The following is an 18,035-nucleotide window of genomic DNA, read 5'->3' as shown; positions in this document are numbered from 1 at the left end:
GACAATTATTCTGCAGCATTAACAGCTATCCTTAATTTAATGTTGCATTCAGTAGCTGATGCAGAAAGAAATCTGGGATTTTTATGGCTACAACTCTCCAGAGCCTGCCTACCCAAAGGAAAGGGCTTTTTTACCCAGAACAAAGGGAGTATTTTATAAAGCAATAAGTGAAGAAATGCATAGAAAAGGGGCCAAACATGCCAGTTTTCCTGCAGATCAGTTAACTGCTGTGTGCCACAGAGACAGCAGTTGTACCTTGTTAAACTAGCACAAAGAAAGTTGCATTTGCAGGTGAATCCCATGCCTGTGGCAGCCTTTGTCGGTGATGCCGAGTTACCCTTCCGCCTTGATGTGATTCACAACAAACCCAGAGATACTAGAGCCAAAAGGCTGCGCGTGCCTTGCAAAAACTTTGCACGCTGCTGGTCCAGACTGAGCTCGTGTGAACCCTCTTCTCATTAAATCCATGAGCAACTAAGTGCAAATAAGCTAAGTTACAGCTTTTTATGGTTTTAATTACTGCACTTTTTAATGTGGGCTGTGCTTTCTGTAATACAAATCTGTTTATGCACACTTCTTTCTTTATGTAAAGCGAAGTGCTTTACCGTTTAATTACAGTGGACTTCATAGAGGGAGCTGAGGGGTGATATTAATTACATTTTGTCCTAAGATCGTCTCTTGACATGTTTTCTAATTTCCCAATGATTTCTTTCTATGTTCTCTTGCATCGTGAAGAAATAACATTACAAACAACCAGGAAGGTCAAGGGTTGGGGTGGGGAGAGTTGTATGCCAAACCTCATCGGCTGCTTTTCTGCACTATTGACCACAGCTGGACACAGCAGAAAATCCAGAGCTGGGGCAATAGCTCCCATGGCACTGGATGCCTTCTCCCTGCTCTCTTTTGCTCCTGATATTAGTGATGGATTTCACCCCCAGCACCACCCCAGGCTAAACCTAATGGTAAAGTGAGTAGTGGAGATGGAAAGTGGCAGCTGGCAATAGCGCTGTGGCCAGGTGCTCATTAAAAGTCTCCTCCAAACTCTCACAATGACCATTAGTGACTAATTAGTTGTGCTCCCGGTGTTCCCACTGCGGTACTGATTAATTTAACAAGCATCTCCACTGCATGCAGCACTCAGCCAGAAAAGGGGGGTCTGCATGGTGTGCTGTGCCCTGCTGGCGCTGGGGCACCCCCAGCCTGACCAGTGGCCAAGGAGGTGGGTGTGCTGGTGTACCCAGGGCTGGTGACGGGTTTGTTGGGGTGTCTGTGAAGCCAGTTCTGCTCCCATCAGTCTCCTCCATGGCATTGGGGGGTGCTGGCTGCCCTCCTGTCCCAGAGAAGGGGGACACGTGGGAGGTGACCTGCAGTGTGTGCTTATGGTGGCCTGCATGCTCCTCTGGCTCCTGCTCTAATTTACTGAGGCCTTGTGGTTTATTAACTGCAGTCTTAGAATGATGGATAGTGCTTGTTTAATGCAAAGCTGCCTTCGGTGCTGCTGCTTGAGCAGCTGCCGGTTTGTTTTCTCCATTCCTCTGTGTCAGAGCTGGCAGTGACCTCGCTGGGGTCAGCTTGGCACTGGGGAGGGACAAGAGCCAGCCCGGCCGTGGGGGACACGGGGACAAGGAGCCACGGCTGTGGGGCAGGACTGAACTTGCCTGGCCCCCACTGCTGTGTGGCAGGGGGGCTTATTAATTGTTTGGTGGTGCTGTGTTACATGGCCCATTTGCAGCTTTTTCTTGTCTGTTTTGAAACTGTGAAATGAGGCGCAGTAATCAAGGAGGGTTTTAATAACCATCCCAGCTCTGACATTTAAATTACAGATGGCATTTTCAATTAAACAGGCACTCTCAGCAGGTTTAATTTAGCTATCAGTTCTGCTCTGTTCTTTAAGTGTTTTCTTAAAAACAATGATGAATTTAAATCTTGCTGCAAAGGGAGAAGCAGCTGAGGAGAGATTGGAGCTGGCCGGAGAAGGGAAGCCCGTTCGGGGTGCCCAGTGTGCAAAGGGAAACCAGAGACGGAGGAGATTAAATGTTCAGCTCCCCCAGCACAGATTTATGCACAGGATGCCCAACACTCTGTTCCTCTCAAGTGTCCTTTCTACCTTTTTACACAGTTATGCTGCCATTTTACCAGGGTGCCCCAAATCCACTTACACACTTGAGCTCTCCTTGCAGCGTTCGTAGTTTGCTTGTTTCTTCCAAGCAAGGCTGAGGCTGATTTCAGCTCTGCTTAAACCCGAACCTAACAAGAGAAGACCATAAAGGGCATGGTGGGAATTACTGGTTTGGTTCAAACTTAATAGTTTCCCTGATGGCTCTGGCTTGCTTTCCTCATTAGTTACTGGACATGCTGTTTGCTGACATGCTGAGTTCTGTTCACAAGGCCTTTTGGGCCCTGGGAGCTGTGGTGTGTTCTCGTGGTCCTCAGATGGTGACTTCTGTGACAGAGCTGTGCTGCATAAGCTAAGGCCAGGGTGCTGGGCCTTCCTTTGGGGGGCTGTGTGGCATGTGAAGAGCCTCTCCCCTTCTGCTTGGGGGGCATCTGCATCCTCGCAGCCATTGAGGAGCCTCCTGTGCTTCTCTCCAGTGTAAAACAGGGCTGGATAATTTCATCACTGCTAATAACATTTCTAGTGAGGCAAGCTACAATAATGATAAGGGTAATTGAATCTCATGCTTCAGGGATAAGCTTAGCTCAGGAGGGGGATCAGGGAGGAATTCATTTCCCTCTTCCCTGTGGAAGCTGCTTTGCACGCTCGATCATTTGTGTTGAAAGGCTGATGCTGGCACAGGGCTGGGCTGACCCTAGCCTCCTCTTACCTGTCATTAAAATAGCAAGGAGTTCTAACCCCTGCAATCACGCTACAAAAATTGTTCATAGTATTTATGGTGGAAACTTAATTTCAAATAGTATACTGTGAGAAAATCCCGATTGGGTCAAAACTTAGAGGGGGCCTAGGAAGCAAAATGTGTCTGCGTGACTTTTTTACATTATCCTCCCAGCTCCTAATACCATCTAGAGGTGGATGCGTTTCAGTGGGGTCTGAGGGGATCTCTTAATATCCTTCTCCTACCTCAAAGGAGCACTATTGTTTAATTATCTCATTTATGGCTGTTGGGAAGCTTAAAGTGTTCTGAGCTGTGGAAAAGAAAGGGGTTATAGAGGATTGTGGTTGTTATTTGTTAAGAATAAGCCACAGGGTGATTGCAGCTCAGCTAAACGGAGCTTTCAGACCTATCTGATGGGGTGGAAGCCCTCGCTGAAGATGTGGCTGGCAGAGCTGGAGAGGGGAGATGCCTGGCACACAGTGGGACAAAGATGTCACCAGCCCTGGTCCCCTCGCTGTACCATGACCTACCTTGGGATGGATTTAGTTCCTGCGGGGCTTGGTCTGGAGAGGATCAGGCAGTAGAGTTGTCTCAAGGTCTGTGAGTGGGGATCCAAGACCTTGACATGAAGTGACGTGTTCAAGAGCCAACGCAGAGCGAGCACGCAGGTGCACATTGAACCCAGCAGCACAGAGTCTTCAGGAATGCTCTGGAGTCTTTTGCTTCTAGGAGAGGAGCCTCCAGCTCAGCCGTGCTGGTCCTGGAGAGAGCACCCAGGAGACAGGAAAGCATCTCTATGCTTTTTTGTGAATTATTCATGGAATTCCAATGACTTAGTGCTGGGGAAAGGATTTCCTGTTCATTATTTACTGATCTCTTCAGAAGTGTTACACTTCTTTTCTCTCTCTCTTTATTTTTTTTTCCCTTGGGATGTCTATAGTAGCGGGAGAAGTTTGTCCCCGTAGACTTTCAAAGAGTCCTTTGCCATGTGCCTTTGTTATTTATTCTTCATAATGAAGCTGCTAGAATGAATTCCTAAGAAAGACAGTGTAAAGAAACATCCCTGTCATTAAACAGCCTTCAGAGCTGCAGTTAAAAGATTTCCAAGCAGCAAATGAATGCCTCAGTGGGCTCTGTGTTGATTGACTCATGATGTGATGGATGGTGTCTAATCCGTCATCGAAGCCGTCCTTGATGTCTGTCACCTGGCTGTGAGCATGGGATGAAAACACTGCGGAGGGATGCACAAAATCCCTGGTGACCATGTTGGGAAGGAATCCAGCAGTCTGGTGTGGGACTAGGTCTCTCTTGAGGTTACCGATCCCCAAAGTACCAAGGATATTGGGATAACACACTTGGGGTTGTTTTGGTCAAGGCTGTGATATGTGGGATCCATGCCCTATAGCAGTGTCACTCTTTGTCATCAGACAAAATCTGGGTCACCTTCCTGTCACATCTGCATCACGGGGCCACTGCTAACGAGAGAGGCTGGTCGGTGCCAGCATGTCCGAATGGGACAGTGACACATCTCCTACCTATGGTCATAGAAGTAGCAAGCACTGTCTAGATACAGGTCAGGAATGAATGCTTCCCATGCTTTTTTCTTTTTGGTAAAGATGATCTTGCTCTTTAGGCTTGTCTGCCTGTACCAGTCCCTTTCCCCAGCTCTTTTCCATCCATACTGAATACCCAGCTCTCTGCTAAGAACGGAAGCACTGACCTTCATAATTGTCTACGAGCAGCATCTCCTTTTCTGTAAGGAGTGCATCAAACTGTAAGTACAGCAGGTTCTCATTTCTTTGAGCTGAAACACCCAATGGCAACAAGTCAGTATAATTTCCTTCAGTTTATCTGGTTTTCCTCATAAACCCTGATACCATTAACATTTCTAGAAAAGAAAGAAGTCCTCTGTGTCTTCAAATGTACTGCGATACATTTTCAGCACCCCCTGCCCCAGGTGGTGTTGCCCATGTCATGAGAAATAGTGGCATCAGCAAGTCTCAGTGCTCCTTGCTCTCCATGAAAAGCTGATTTTTGAGGGGTCTTGGCTCAGATATCCCAGCAAACAGCCCCCCAGGAGCTGGCGTTGGGTACAAGGAGGAGTATTTTCCTGTTTGTTGCAGTGATTTTTGGCTCAGTGAGTTATCCCCCTGCTCTGCCCGCTTCCACCAGCCCCTCTCACACTCGAGCGCTGTGTTCCTTGGCTTCGTGCCTGTAGTTTTCTCTGCTTACCAACAAGAGCTGCCTTGTACGGGTTATTATGCATCGTGTCGCTGCTGGGTGCACTTGAACCTGACGCGGTCCCTGCGGCTGGCGCTGAGCTCCCTGCCATGGTTGGTGACTGCAGGGGGACACCAGCACCTCAAAAGGGCAACTGGGGCTGCTGCCTGATTTATTTTAGATGTTGCTTAGAAACAAACCCAATATTACCTAATTCGGCCAGATCTGCAGTGCAGAACTCATTGCACAAGGGGAAAGGAGGGTTTTTTTATTATTATTTTTATTATTATTTTCTATTTTTTTTGCTTTCACAAGAACTAACTCACTTTTCAGCTGTTGGAGGAGGTAGTAATTGATCTAGAGCTTTGCAGTTTGCCTTCCGGAATGGTTTTATTCTTAATGTAGGAATAAAACTCTGTTAGGTCAAATACACAGCAATAAATACAAGCAGCACATTAGGTTTAATATATTGGATTATTCCACTCGGTGGTGATGGGGAAAAAAAAACAGGATTTAATTCCCCTGGCAACACAGGCAAAGAAAATCACTTTCCCTGCCCATTTTTTTTCTGTTAGGTCATTTTTGTCTGTCAGTGCCGGTGCTGCAGGCTTTGACAGGGTTTCACTTTACTTTTCATTTTTTTAACTTAGTGTGAAAGTAAGAAGTATTTTTTCCAGGTAAATTGTCCACAAATTCGCTCGATGCCTTTTATTTCTCGCTGTTACAGCTTCCCTCCCTGGCGGGATGTGGGGAGCTCTCAGTACTGCCAGGAGAGTGGGGATTGTTGCAAACTGGCAGGATAGGGCAAATTTTGGCTTCGTTCTGCTGCTCGTGTTGGTTTCTGTCCCTGAAGCTTCCCAGCTAGAACCAGGATTTTCTTCTCCATGCCCTTCAATGTCGTAACATCTGTTGCACTTTCCTTGCGTCCCAAGGCTGGTGGTGGCTTAGAGCTCCCATATGGTGGTGATTGAATTTCTACCAAGTGATGCGCCTTGCAGCGCTGGAGCCTTTCATCAAATCCCACAGTCAGCCTTTGTACTAAGCCATCCCTCATTTTCCCAGGAGAGCAATGACATTGGATCCTTTTCCTACAACCCTGCTTTTCCCCAGATTTCTGGTTTATATCAGGAAGAGGCAGGGATGATTTCCTTGCTTGTCATCATGGCAGACAGGGAGAATGCGGCTCTGCTGCGGGCTGGGCAAGCAGCAGAGCAACTGCAGCAGAGATTTAGCTTGGATAACAGAGGAAACACCTCAGCGTAGGGCTGTAAGAAAGGATTTATGGGAGGTAAAGTCTTCAGAGCCAGGAAGCTTTAAAAAAAGGCTGGATGAACCTGTGTTGGGAGCAACGTACGGGTGGGGAGGGGTCTGCCTTCAGCAGGAGGACTTGGACTAGGCCTGAGTTATGTGCCTGGGCGGGGGGTGTCTGTTGGTTCTAAAGCACCTCTCTCCTGCGTGCAAATTGGCAAGAGACTGAGGAAGAAGCAAGGTAGGAGTCTCCACGTGGTTAACTAAGGCTTTGCACTGTATTCATCTGTCCAGGCAGAGTTACTGCTCCAGTGAGCACCTCCACCAGCACCTAGACTCTATCTGATTGTATTTGTCTAAGAGGAGAAAGACTTCACAATAATCCTGCTGGCAATTAATTGGCTTTTGTTCAGCAAGAGTGAACAAGATCTCATCTTAATCTATTTCATTATTTCTCCTTGTATAGCACAGTCAACACAAGATTAGGTTTAATTTACAAAAAAATGCAAAGTCATTACTCATATCTGGATCAGGATTTTATCTGCTTCGTTTTGCAATGCTTCGTGTGTCAGTATTCACGAGAGGAGCTGCATGGTGTGTGGTGACTCCAGGACCTTTTGGAAGGATTGCAAGTAGCAGAGCTCTGATGTCACCCTTCCTCTGCCCCATCTGCTGCCCTTCCTTAGAGAAGCAGCTTTGTGCTCCGCAGAACCAGCCTCTTCCTGCAGGGCAGGTGGGCAGAGATGCTCTTATCTCTCATCTCCTTATGCAGCAGCAGCCCTGGGCATGCACATGGAAAAGGGCGATGTGAAGCCAAAAGGAAATGTCGTGCGGCCCGTGGCAGCACCTGCTGCAGTTCCACGTGCTCCCCGACAATCCATCAGTCCAGCGAGCACTCTTATGACTTTATTGTGGCCTCTCTGTCTTCCTGGGAACGCTGATTGCCCTGTGGTTAATGGGTCTGCACAGATAGCAGCTCCAGATGAGTCGCTCTAAGTGCCTGCAAGGGAGGTGAGCCAAGGGCATGTGTAATATAGCCGGGACTCCTGCCTGGCGGGGCAGCTGTTGAACTTTGCTGGCAGGGAAGGCAGCAGAGCGGCTGTGTGCGCCTGGGCAGGGTGCAGGCGGGGATGCAGACAGCCCTGCCGCTCTGGGTGCCATTCTTCTGAGTCCTGGGCTGGATTAATATGAGAAGATACTCTGCAAGGAAAGGAATGTTGCTGATTTGAGCGATATATGTAATAAACTAATGCCCTAGGATAGTGTTGGGCGAGTCGTGCTGCTTCCAGTGGAATTTGAAAGGCAGGCCTTGGTCTGTGTTCAAGAAAGCTTTCACTGCTGAGTGCGTTACAGTCTTGAAGACAAGTGTATTGTAAGTGTCTGCTGCCCAAGTGGCAGCTGTACTCCCAAAAAGCACGGGGTGTCACCGATGGCAGGGATAACTCGCTGCCTGCAGCCCGGCTGCCCTCTGCTGTCACCGCAGCTCGGCTCCTCTGCTCCTGTGACATCTCTTCCCTCCACACCAATCTTGACCATGTACCTTGTGTGTCCTGTTCTGGTTTGTCTGGGTACCTCTGCTTTAGGCGCAGGCTGCTGTGTAAGGCGCTCAGCCCTCTCGTGCAGCTGTCTCGGGTAATAGTTGTGCTATCCAGCTTCCATGAGACTTACCACTTTAATTCACTATAGCTGTTTGTGACTGTAGTCGTATCGACTGCAGATTTGGGCTGGCAGCCTCTGCTGCAGGTGTGGCTGATGCCCTGCTGTCCTGGCCTTCGGGAGGTGCCATTCCCATGTCTGGAAGCTGTTTGATTTAGGGGGAACCACTGTCCTAAACTGCCCCCCTTTTTACAGCTGGATAGAACAGCTGGGCTGCAAGTAGCAGGCAATTGTCAGAATAGTTTTCTCCCATTCCCAGTCTTGAATGCCTGGAGCAGGAGCAAACTCCTCCATCTGTCCACAACCCCCTCAGGTGGGTAATAATAGATGCTTCATATAGAAAAATTCAATTAGACTTGACAAGAGATGTATGCTAGTGCTTCCTTGCCAGGGCCCCATCTTGCTCTGTTCTCTTGCTCTGCAAGAGACTTGCTGTAAAAGCTATTATGAAAAAATAAAAAAACCCACCTTTTATATATAATGGCATTTATAGCCAGGACTGGCTGTGGTGGGCTTTGTGAAACAGAAAATTACAGTTGGATCTCATACAGCTGCAGCCACCAAGATGCAATTGGCTGCCCAGGACACCAGGTGTCAGCTGCTGGGAGCGGGAAAGGTCTGCGTGGGGTGCTGCAGCTTTGGCTTCTCTTAATGCCTCCGAGTATTAAAGCAGCCAGGGTAGGAGGTGTATTCATGCTGTGTTCTTGGCCAAAAGCGAGTCATTTATGTCAAACTCTCCCTCCGGATCTCATCACCCAGCTGCTTTGTTCCAGCACGGGGTGTTTTGGAGGACATTCCTGGTGTGTGTTTGGTGTTCAGTGGCCTGTCCCAGAGGTGGGTGCTGGGTCAGGGAACAGAGCATGTACTTTTTTCTGGGAGACTCATAGTATAATACAAGGTACAGTGATTCCTGGTTTTTGGATAGAACTGTTTGACATTACTCCACATAAGACAAAGCATGCTTAAGCTCAGAACACAAACAGCCAGCACACAGGGGAAGATCCACACAAAACTGTGTTGTTTTATTATGTTTGCCCGGACTGCGGCCTGGCAGGGCTGTGGTTTGGGAGGCCAGTGTGCCCCAGGCATCCAGGTGCAGCAGTGCAGAAAGCCTGATGAAGCAGAGCATGCACACCGTGAGCAGCTCGGATGCTCTCTCCTTTGGCTACGGGTAGTAGTAGTTACACTGCACTCATAAGGGTGCACTTTGATGCAAAGTGGCGGTCAAATATGCATGTGCTGGCAGCCCAGGAAGGGAAGACAGGCAGGTGGACACAGAAATGTAAGTGGCCCTCTAGGCATCAAGGGGATGCTCCTCGAGGGGCCTGACGAGCAGGGCAGGCTGGGCTCAGGGAAACCCGGGTGTCCAGGACGGTGGCTCAAAGCCCTGAGCGCTATCAAGAGGCACTAGTGGGGCTGTGTACAAAGTGTTGTCTTGTCAGTGAGCACACGGAGTGGAGGGAGATGTGTACGTTCTACACATACTGTTAGTAGGCAGGAAGCACTGAGACCAAGTGGGGCTAACAGCAGCTTTCTGCTGTGTTCTCAAGAGCACAAGGTCTATGCTGTTCTTTCTTCCTTTTTTTTTTTTTTTTTTTTTTTTTTGCCCCTACTCTTTAGCTTCCAGAAAATATGCCCAAATTACCGCTTAAAGTTAAGGAGTGCCTAAGTCTGGGAAGCGGCAGGAGGGGTGTCCAGATCAGGCTGGGTGCTGGGGTTTAGCGGCTCAGGAGAGAAGTGAGGTCTGCAGGATTTTTAGGTTATCTCCCTGATGGAGAACATCAGTGCAAGTGGCAAGGCTGAGTCTAATGTGGTACATTCACAAATCTATTTGCATCCTTTGCATAGTCATCTTGAGGAAAGATGCATGGTGGCCCCTGGCACCTTGTACACACATTCATGAACAGAAAGGTTGTATGTTCTACAGCCTGCAAGCAGCACCATGCAGAAACCACCCAAAGGCCATGGGATGCTCTGAGGGATGTCAGCTCCAGCATGCGGGTCCCGGTTCAGCACGGCTACGGCTCCACTGTCACGCTGCTGTTGGTAACACGTACACCATACCAGCCCTTCCAGAACAGCGTGTCCTGGCCACCGTGTTCGAAGCGGACAAAGCGGACCCCGGGCCCGTAGTCAGAAAAAGTGTGGGAGATCTTTGGGATGAGAGACAAAATGCTTGTTGGTAAGCGTCAAAACACCATGAACCCACCCTACTTTAGTGCACAGAGCCTTCAACCCCACCTGCCCCAGTCACACCTACCAGGCTGGGTAACAAGAGGACATTTACAGTGGGAGTTACTGGGAGGAGCTTTGATCCCACTGTTGTTCAGAGGCCATTGAACCTCTCCCCATTGGGAATCTCCTTCAGCTTATACCTGCAGCGGTGGCTCAGCATGTTTCCAAGTTTTATGTAAGGCAGCCTTCCAGAATGATACCTTTGTTCAATCACAGGTTCATGGCTCCACAGAACACAACAGAGCCTTCTCCTCCAGGAGAACTCTCCTGCTTCTCTTTGCTTCAAAATATTCCTGATTCATGCAGGTTGGGCGTCACCTGCTGAGCCCACAGCTGTAACTCACCTCAGTCCAGCTGGCATCGTTGTCCTGCGGGATGGTGATAGTCTCGCTTTTGTACTCGGCCAGAACATCCTCGTTCTCGGAGAGCAGCTTCACGCAGAGCTCGTAGAGGCAGCCGGCATCGCTGCGTCCTGCGTACCTGCAAGGAGATCCCGGCTGCTGGCCTCACCTGTGTGGTGGGTGAGGGTTGAAGGCCCAGTGGAGGTATATGCCCTCCTTGTCCTTCCTTCTTTCTTGACTCTGCCTGCCTTGCTACTTACCAGTCTTTTACCACAACTTTAGGCTGTGTTGTATCCATCAGCTCTTCCCAGTAGCCCTCAGCCCTAAGGTCAATGACCTGAGCCTTTCGACACCACCTGAAACGAGATATTAATGGGTATCACAGTCTCTCCTGGGACTGTGGAAACCAAAAATGTCCCCTTCCCTGAATAAGTGAAGAAAGCAGCCTTACTCATAAGATGTAACAAAGTATTTATGGACTTCTTCACTAGGGAATTCTTTTCCAAAGTCCCCTGGGAGATCTTCAATTTTCCAGCCATCACCTCCGTTCTCTACCTCTCCCCAGTGCTGCAGGTCTTCTGCAAAGGGCATAAAAGAAACTCAGATGAGTCTTAGTTTCTGCGGACCTGGGAAATCCAATCATCTTTCACTACAACCTTTCTCTTGCTTGTGAACGGTACCGTGATAGATGCAGTGCTAATATTGTATGTAGACTATGGAGATGTTTGTTAAGTAGAGCTCAGGCAAAAAACATTAGTCTGGCTGAACTTAATATTAACAAAGTTTAATGCTCCTCACCAAAATGCTATGTACCTGGGGGAAAGGCTTGATCTTTCTTGTCATGGTTTGGCAAGAAACAACCTGGAAACCCAGGTGCTGTTACTGTCATTGCACCGGACAGGGGTTCTGCAAAGGACATCTTTGTCTCTCCAGTGGGATTCTGATCCCTGCAGGGGCTTGTATAAAGTTGACGTCAAGTAGAACCCTTTGCAAAGGCTGATTATCAAAGGCCTTCTTGCCCATTAAATGACTTGACTGCATGCATTAAGTGATTCGACTTGGGCAAGAATAAAATGCTGCAACCTGATGGTAACTAAAATATTTTTTTCAAAGACTGGAGATGTCCAGTTCCCAGTGACTGGTCACATTATGAAATCTCGGCCTTGTTTATGGCTGTCTCTCACCTTCACCACAGGGGTTCTTGATGAGATTCTTCCTTTTCTTGCTCAGGAAGTAGAAATTTTGCCAGTTCTCTGCATTCTCCTGTGACTCTGCTCCGGTGAGGCCTTCCTGCTGACACTTCAGGATCCAAAGCGCAGCTCCATCGATCAGGTTCTTCCACTGGCAGCAGACCAGGCGACACGCCAGCACCAAATCCACCGCAGGTATGGAAGCCAGGATTCTGATCAGGACGGCTTCGGGGAGGGACTCCATCCTCGGCCAGCTGGATGGGGGAAAAGAGCAGTGACACAGGGTCCTTCAGACATGGGGTCTCCTGTCCTCACTGATGTCAAATACTGACACATTAGAAAAAAGAGGAAATAAGCATGTTGTCTGAAAGCATGACTTTGGGGGCACAGATTGCTTCCTAACCTCAAGGCCCGACCCCTATTAAGTTAATACCTTGAAGCACGTGAGCAGATCAATATTTTTTGATCTCAGAGAAGCCCTTAGTTAAATCCATCCACAAAATGCAAGTAGTTGGCATCTGCAATCACGGGCAGTGCCAGTCTCCCCAACCGGAATCAGTCCTTCTAGAAATCTCTGCTGCTGCAAAAATCGGCTTCTTAGCCCTGAGTTCCTCTGCAGAGGGGGCAGCATATGGGTGTTTGTTCTGCCTGTAAGAACATCACAGATGACAGATGCTGCAAAGCAGTACCTAAATATCAGTGGTGAGCATCTTGCTAACCACACTTGGAGTAGTTCATCCTGTATCCAAAAGGCCTTCCCTCAAGGGGCTGGCATTGATCTCCTTAGTCGTGAGCCTGTATAAAATATAGATCTGAGCATAACTGAAAATAACTCAGTTGATATTCTCTATTATTCCTTTTTCTATGGCCTTATAACCTGAGCAATTAAGTCAGAAGTGTGTGCTTTAGCTTCATGTGCTAATTCTGCACTCTGACTCCCATCAGCTCTCTGCTGCCCTGAGGTCTGGGGCCAGGAGCTGCAGGAATACAGAAACATGAGTGTGCAGGTCCAGAGCCCCCTGTCATCAGCGCGGGACACACTGTGACACCGCATTTATCTCAGCTGAGTCCTGATGCTGGGAAGCTGCTGAGACTGCAGCAAACTGCGCAGACGCAGCCAAACTCCCCAGGAGTGAGTCAATAAGCCCAGGAGAGCACTGGGAACACAGCAGGTGAAATGTCCTGGCATGGTACTTGATGGCAGCACCAAATCTGGCAGGCTGGGGATGAAACAGGGAGTCACTACAACAGCGGCATCCTAAATCCAGATGTTCCAGGTGCAGAGCTATCTATCCTGTGTCCTCTATCTGCACTGCAGGAGCCAACTGTCATTTAAAACTCCTTGGCTTTTATGGAGGTAGCATTGAGTATTCTCCTTTTAAATTTGTTTTTTTCCATTTCAGCCACCGTCCTGAAGGGTAAGATGGGTTTTTTAATGCAAAAAGAGATGATGCAGGTTTCCCCTCCCGCAGGAACTGCACACGCCCGGCCCGCTGTCTGCCTGGCAATGGAGCACGGCTGGTCCCCTTGCTCGGCAGGGATCCCCACGCACTCGGGGCTGGGGTGCAAGACCCGCTGCCTCCCTGTCCCCCCGGCACCCCCCGGGTACCCCCGTCCCCCGCAGCGCACTCTGCCGCCCCCTCCGCCCCCACCCTCTCCACTCCGCGCCTTCCCCCGGTGACACCCGCGGGGTCCCAGCGCGCTGTCCCCCCGCTCCGAGCGCTCCTACCTCCGGCGCTGCTGGGCGGGCGGGCGGCCGCGGCTCCGGGGCGGGCCAGGGCCGGGCCGGGCCGCCCTGATAAAGGGCCGTGTGGGCGGGCGGGGAGGCCTCGGTCCGCCCCGAGCTCCGCCCGCTGCGGAAGAGTCGCGGCGGCCTCACATCCGTGTCCGGGGAGCGCAGGTGGGGCCGGGACGGCGCGGGGGGCGGCTCGGCGGGGCCGTGGCCCGCGGGCGGGCGTTAGTAACTGCTCAGAACTCCGCTTATCTCCACAAGCTCTGCGCTGCCGGTGCCCGGGGATTTTCCGTCGCGTAAAGCCGGGGGTCGGTGATGACAACCATTTGCGACCTCCCCGAGGATGTGCTGGTGGAGCTGCTGTCGCTGCTCCCCGCCCGGGACCTGCTCCGCTCCTGCCGGCTGGTCTGCTCGCAGTGGCGGGACGTGGTGGACCTGACCACCCTGTGGAAACGCAAGTGCCAGCGGGAGGGGCTTTACGCGCAGAATTTGGACAGGAGCGTCACCGACTGGAAGATCTTCTACATGCTCTCCAACTTGAAGAGAAACTTGATCAAAAACCCCTGTGCTCAAGGTTGGTTTGATCATCTATAATAGGCGGCTAAGAGCTTCCCAACAGTCAGAATGAGTCAGTGCGCTGCTCACGTACTGCTGGTGTCACGGGACTGTCCAGCTGCTGCTGGGTCAGATCCACAACTAAAAAGCTGTAATAAAACTGTCATGGGTAGATAAAATGGTGAGAAATACGTAAGTGTGGTTGTGACCAGAAAAACCTCTGGAATCACTAAGGCCTCAGCACTGCAGACAGTGGCAGATAATTTGCACAGCAAGTACAATGTGGTAACGAAACTATCAGGTGTTGGGATTAACCATTTGGGAAGCTTGGGAATGTTTGTTGTCAAAGACTTAATGTGACTACAGTAATTCTACTTTATTACTGATTGTGAGCATCTGATTGGTCAGAAAGTTGCCACCTGTTGCCCTGGCTGCCAACAGCCACATTAAAAGTAATGGCAATGAAAAGAGAAAAAATACAGTGTATCTGAAAACTCATCAAAGAACGTTCTTAGTATTGTTCTGTAGCTGATTCTTTAACAAAAGCAGAGACACTGCTGGAAACTGAACTGAGGTCCTAACACTCATCTCTGCTATCTGTTTTTAGACAACTTTCGGCACTGGAAACTTGATAAAAATGAAGGAGATAAATGGAAGATTGAAGTTCTGCCTGGACCTCATGGAACAGGGATGCCGGACCCCAAAGTAGACAAGTACTTTGTCACTTCGTATGGGTAAGAACTGGACTCCAGTAATCTGGAGCTGGGGGACCTGCGTCCTCCTGTCTGTCTGCAAAAGCACCACGGGTAGAAGGCTCGAGGCAAGTCACTGAACCTTAGCCCGTGTGAGGAAAAGGAAGGAGCGTAATTAACCTTTTATACTAGTTAGTCTAAAGAAACAGGAGTATTGCTTAGACAAGCAATTGCAGCATGTGCTAAACTTCTCTGTCCCTACCAGGAATTACCTGTAACATTTTTATAGTTGTGAATAATCCACATGGGATCTCTGCTTCTCTTCTACTAAAGGTGGTGGGCAAAGGTTACAGTTTGCGAGCTAATCAGATACTTACCTGACAAGGTCAAAGCTTGGTAACCTCTGAGAGTGGCAGGTGTGTTTGTCCTGCTAACAGCATGCAATAAAGCTGTCAACAGAGGATTAGCTGCTTTTACACCCAAGAAGCAGTGGTTTCCCATTACTACAAGTGCAGGGACTCCTCTTAATCCAGCTTATAGGTAACTATTCCTTTTATCTGCGGGTGAAGCTGATCACTTCACTTCCCTTGTCTAGTTCTGGCTATGGGAAAAGACATGGGAAAACTATGGGAAAAGCCTTAGCCATGTCAGCCTTGAGGGCACTCAAGGACTGGGTGGGCTTTTGGTTAAAGTAAATTTGTCAGGGAAAGCGTGGCTGTTGAGAGGGAAGAGATGTGTTTTGTGAAATTGCGAATGTCTCTATTGCTGCTGCAGGCCATGCTTCAAGTCTCAACTCATTACCCTGCAGAAAGAAGGATATTGGAATCAGTTGATGGATGAGAAACGGCCTGAAATTGTAGTCAAGGACTGGTAAGTGTGTGCACTGAATCTAGAATGTCTGGCATTGACCTAGAGATAAGCTAGGCCTCTGAAGCTTTTCATGCTATCAAATTAGTTCTTTATCTTTTGGGAGTTGTAGCTCCTGAGTAAAGCATAAGCTAAATTTATTCAATGGGCTGTGAGGAGGTGACAGTCCTGTGAGGAGCCAGATAGCTGGAAGTTTTAGAACTTCTTCATAGCTATGGGGACAACATTCCTTTTCCTCTGCAAACGGGCATCCCCTTGGAGGCTGTTTTTGAACACTTAGGAGAACTGAACGCTGTATCTACAACCCTGCTCCTTGATTCCCCCGCCTCTCTAGGTACGCTGCCAGATTTGACTGTGGGTGTCGCTATGAACTCACCGTGCGGCTGCTTTCTGAAGACTACATTGTCCTTCAGGAGTTCCACCCCAAGCCAGTGGTTATCGAGCAGTGGAGCGATGCGATGTGGAGAGAGGTAAGCAGGAGCTTTACATCAGTATCGTCATGCTTGAATCTTGCAAGTCTTACCTGGCCAAAAGTCCCCTGTGGACCTACTTTCTCTGCTCTTCAGCCTCCTCTGCTCAAGGCAAAAGTCCTTGCTGTTGTCAATGCTGAAGAAGCAATGGTGCCATGAGAGAGGAAGGTTCTCTTCAATTGTTTCTGGTTTTCACTTAAGCTTTTGTCTAAATAACTTGGTTACAAGAGCACAGTTCTTGTTTTTATTGGATCAAAAAGCTTTGTTTTAAAATTACTGCATGGATGTCACTTAAAGTATTGCAGACATTACTTTCCTTAAACTACTAAACACATTTAACTGGTTTGATTGGCTGTAGATTGCCCATTATGTTGTTGCTTACATGACAAACATACCGAAGAATCAGGCTTGATGTTACATTTGACTTGGAGGGGATTTCAGGGCAAAAGGCTGAATAAGAGACTTTTTTCTCATTCCTCAAAAAGGGATATGATGCACTTTCAATTAGAGATATATGAGAATAATCTTTTTCTGAGACCAAGATGCACATACTGTAGTTGTCCTAGCTTCTAGGTCAGTGCTGGTTTTCTCCTTTCTCTCCAGATTTCTTACACCTTCCAGAATTACCCAGCTGGAGTTCGGCACATCTGGTTTCAGCACGGAGGCCAAGACACCCAATTCTGGGCAGGGTGGTACGGGATCCGAGTGACAAACAGCAGCATCACCATTGGGCCCCTGACAATGTTATGAAGGCACGATCTAAGTGTTTGCTTTTACCTCAGGACTGTAACCAGGTGGTCTCAGGTGCAATTATTTGTTTGTACTCTGTTCTGGGTGAGTGTCCCAGCTTTGTCTTGCACAGCTAATTCTTAATCACAGCGGAACCTCTGCAAGCCCAGCCCCTTGGAAGGACTTTTGTCTTCATCTTTCATCCTCTTGTACCGTGGACGTTATTGCAATTACTAGAGCCCTCCCACAGGAGGAAGACTGGGACAGTTCAATATGACATCTGTCTTTTCTAGTTAATATGGCATTGTGCTACAGCCAAAAAATAGGTCTTGAATATATTAGAAAGGCTTTCTTGTTTGTTTATGAAATAATCTGAAATTAAACATTTTAGCCTTACTATAGCTGTCCTCAAGGGCTCTGCTACAAAGAGATTTGTTTCGTATGATATTTTCCTGTTTCACTTTATGTAGAAAAACATCTATCTTTCACATCAGACCTTTCATAGCTTAAGGAAGCTATCAACCCTTTTTCTTAAGTGCTCTGTCACTGCTACTTAATTCCTTACTGTTTCCGTAAGTGTATATGATCAAAATGGTGCATACCTTTCCTGTCCAAATACAGCCCATCATTGTTTGAATAAAGAGCAAGAGAAGGAGGAGATAAGGAATCCCCTCAGGTGGCTGCCTTACAACATTAAGTGCCTTTTGATTGTGCTGGGCTTTTTCCCTACTACCTTTGTACTACCAAAGTACTCAGTTTGTACTGAACGGTCTAACCCTTTATGTTAAAGCACTGTACAACCTCGATCTATACTATTCTTGCACTTTTCCTTGGAGGAAGCAGGGAAGTGCTATACTGGCTGTCTTACCAAATCGTCTGACTAACAAGCTCAGCTCACGTACTACAAACCATGTCTGCTACTCCTGTATGCACAGAGCCAATACTGAGGCCTTCTTTGCTTTCCTTTGACAAGTGCAGAGTTAACAGTTTCCTTTGTCTGTTCTCTGTTAGTAGGACATTTGCCAAGTGTCCTTGCTGGACAAATTCCACCTTGCTAATGCTACTTGTTGGGTGAATGCTCTCCCACAGAAAGGGGAGACCAAGGTTGTAGCCTGTCATGGGAACTGACAGATCCTGCATATGTTCCAGAAAAGGTACGGAAACATAGTGGAAGCTCCACATAAAATACAGAGCTCCATACAAAATAGAAATACTTCCTCACATAAGGAAGGAGGCTGGTTTGGACAGAACTCAACCTAGTTCAAC

At 48.4% G+C, this 18,035-nt stretch overlaps 2 protein-coding genes across 2 annotated transcripts; one reads left to right on the top strand and one right to left on the bottom strand.

Annotated features, from left to right (window-relative positions):
- Positions 1 to 8,582: 8,582 nt before the first annotated feature.
- On the bottom strand, positions 8,583 to 13,566 carry FBXO2 (F-box protein 2). Its single transcript, XM_082069883.1, has 6 exons — positions 13,454 to 13,566; positions 11,719 to 11,978; positions 10,986 to 11,112; positions 10,795 to 10,890; positions 10,538 to 10,673; positions 8,583 to 10,111 (listed from the first exon to the last, which is right to left on the bottom strand). The coding sequence occupies exons 2-6, from the start codon at positions 11,966 to 11,968 to the stop codon at positions 9,977 to 9,979; spliced, it is 744 nt and encodes a 247-aa protein (XP_081926009.1). The 5' UTR covers positions 11,969 to 11,978; positions 13,454 to 13,566; the 3' UTR covers positions 8,583 to 9,976.
- On the top strand, positions 13,511 to 17,170 carry FBXO6 (F-box protein 6). The gene is made up of 5 exons (XM_082069885.1): positions 13,511 to 14,030; positions 14,619 to 14,745; positions 15,478 to 15,573; positions 15,905 to 16,040; positions 16,644 to 17,170. The coding sequence occupies exons 1-5, from the start codon at positions 13,772 to 13,774 to the stop codon at positions 16,788 to 16,790; spliced, it is 765 nt and encodes a 254-aa protein (XP_081926011.1). The 5' UTR covers positions 13,511 to 13,771; the 3' UTR covers positions 16,791 to 17,170.
- Positions 17,171 to 18,035: the final 865 nt, after the last annotated feature.

This window comes from Streptopelia decaocto (genome assembly GCF_964273445.1).
Source record: "Streptopelia decaocto genome assembly, chromosome: 20".
In the NCBI taxonomy this organism is placed as follows: domain Eukaryota; kingdom Metazoa; phylum Chordata; class Aves; order Columbiformes; family Columbidae; genus Streptopelia; species Streptopelia decaocto.
This window is presented reverse-complemented; position numbering and strand designations above follow the sequence as displayed.

Coding starts and splice junctions, on each gene's coding strand:
- FBXO2 (XM_082069883.1), bottom strand. CDS start 11,968: ATGGAGTCCCTCCCCGAAGCCGTCCTGATCAGAATCCTGGCTTCCATA. Junction 11,113..11,718: donor CAAGAACCCCTGTGGTGAAG/GTGAGAGACAGC, acceptor TGCCCTTTGCAG/AAGACCTGCAGCACTGGGGA. Junction 10,891..10,985: donor TACTTTGTTACATCTTATGA/GTAAGGCTGCTT, acceptor ATCTCGTTTCAG/GTGGTGTCGAAAGGCTCAGG.
- FBXO6 (XM_082069885.1), top strand. CDS start 13,772: ATGACAACCATTTGCGACCTCCCCGAGGATGTGCTGGTGGAGCTGCTG. Junction 14,031..14,618: donor CAAAAACCCCTGTGCTCAAG/GTTGGTTTGATC, acceptor ATCTGTTTTTAG/ACAACTTTCGGCACTGGAAA. Junction 14,746..15,477: donor TACTTTGTCACTTCGTATGG/GTAAGAACTGGA, acceptor TTGCTGCTGCAG/GCCATGCTTCAAGTCTCAAC.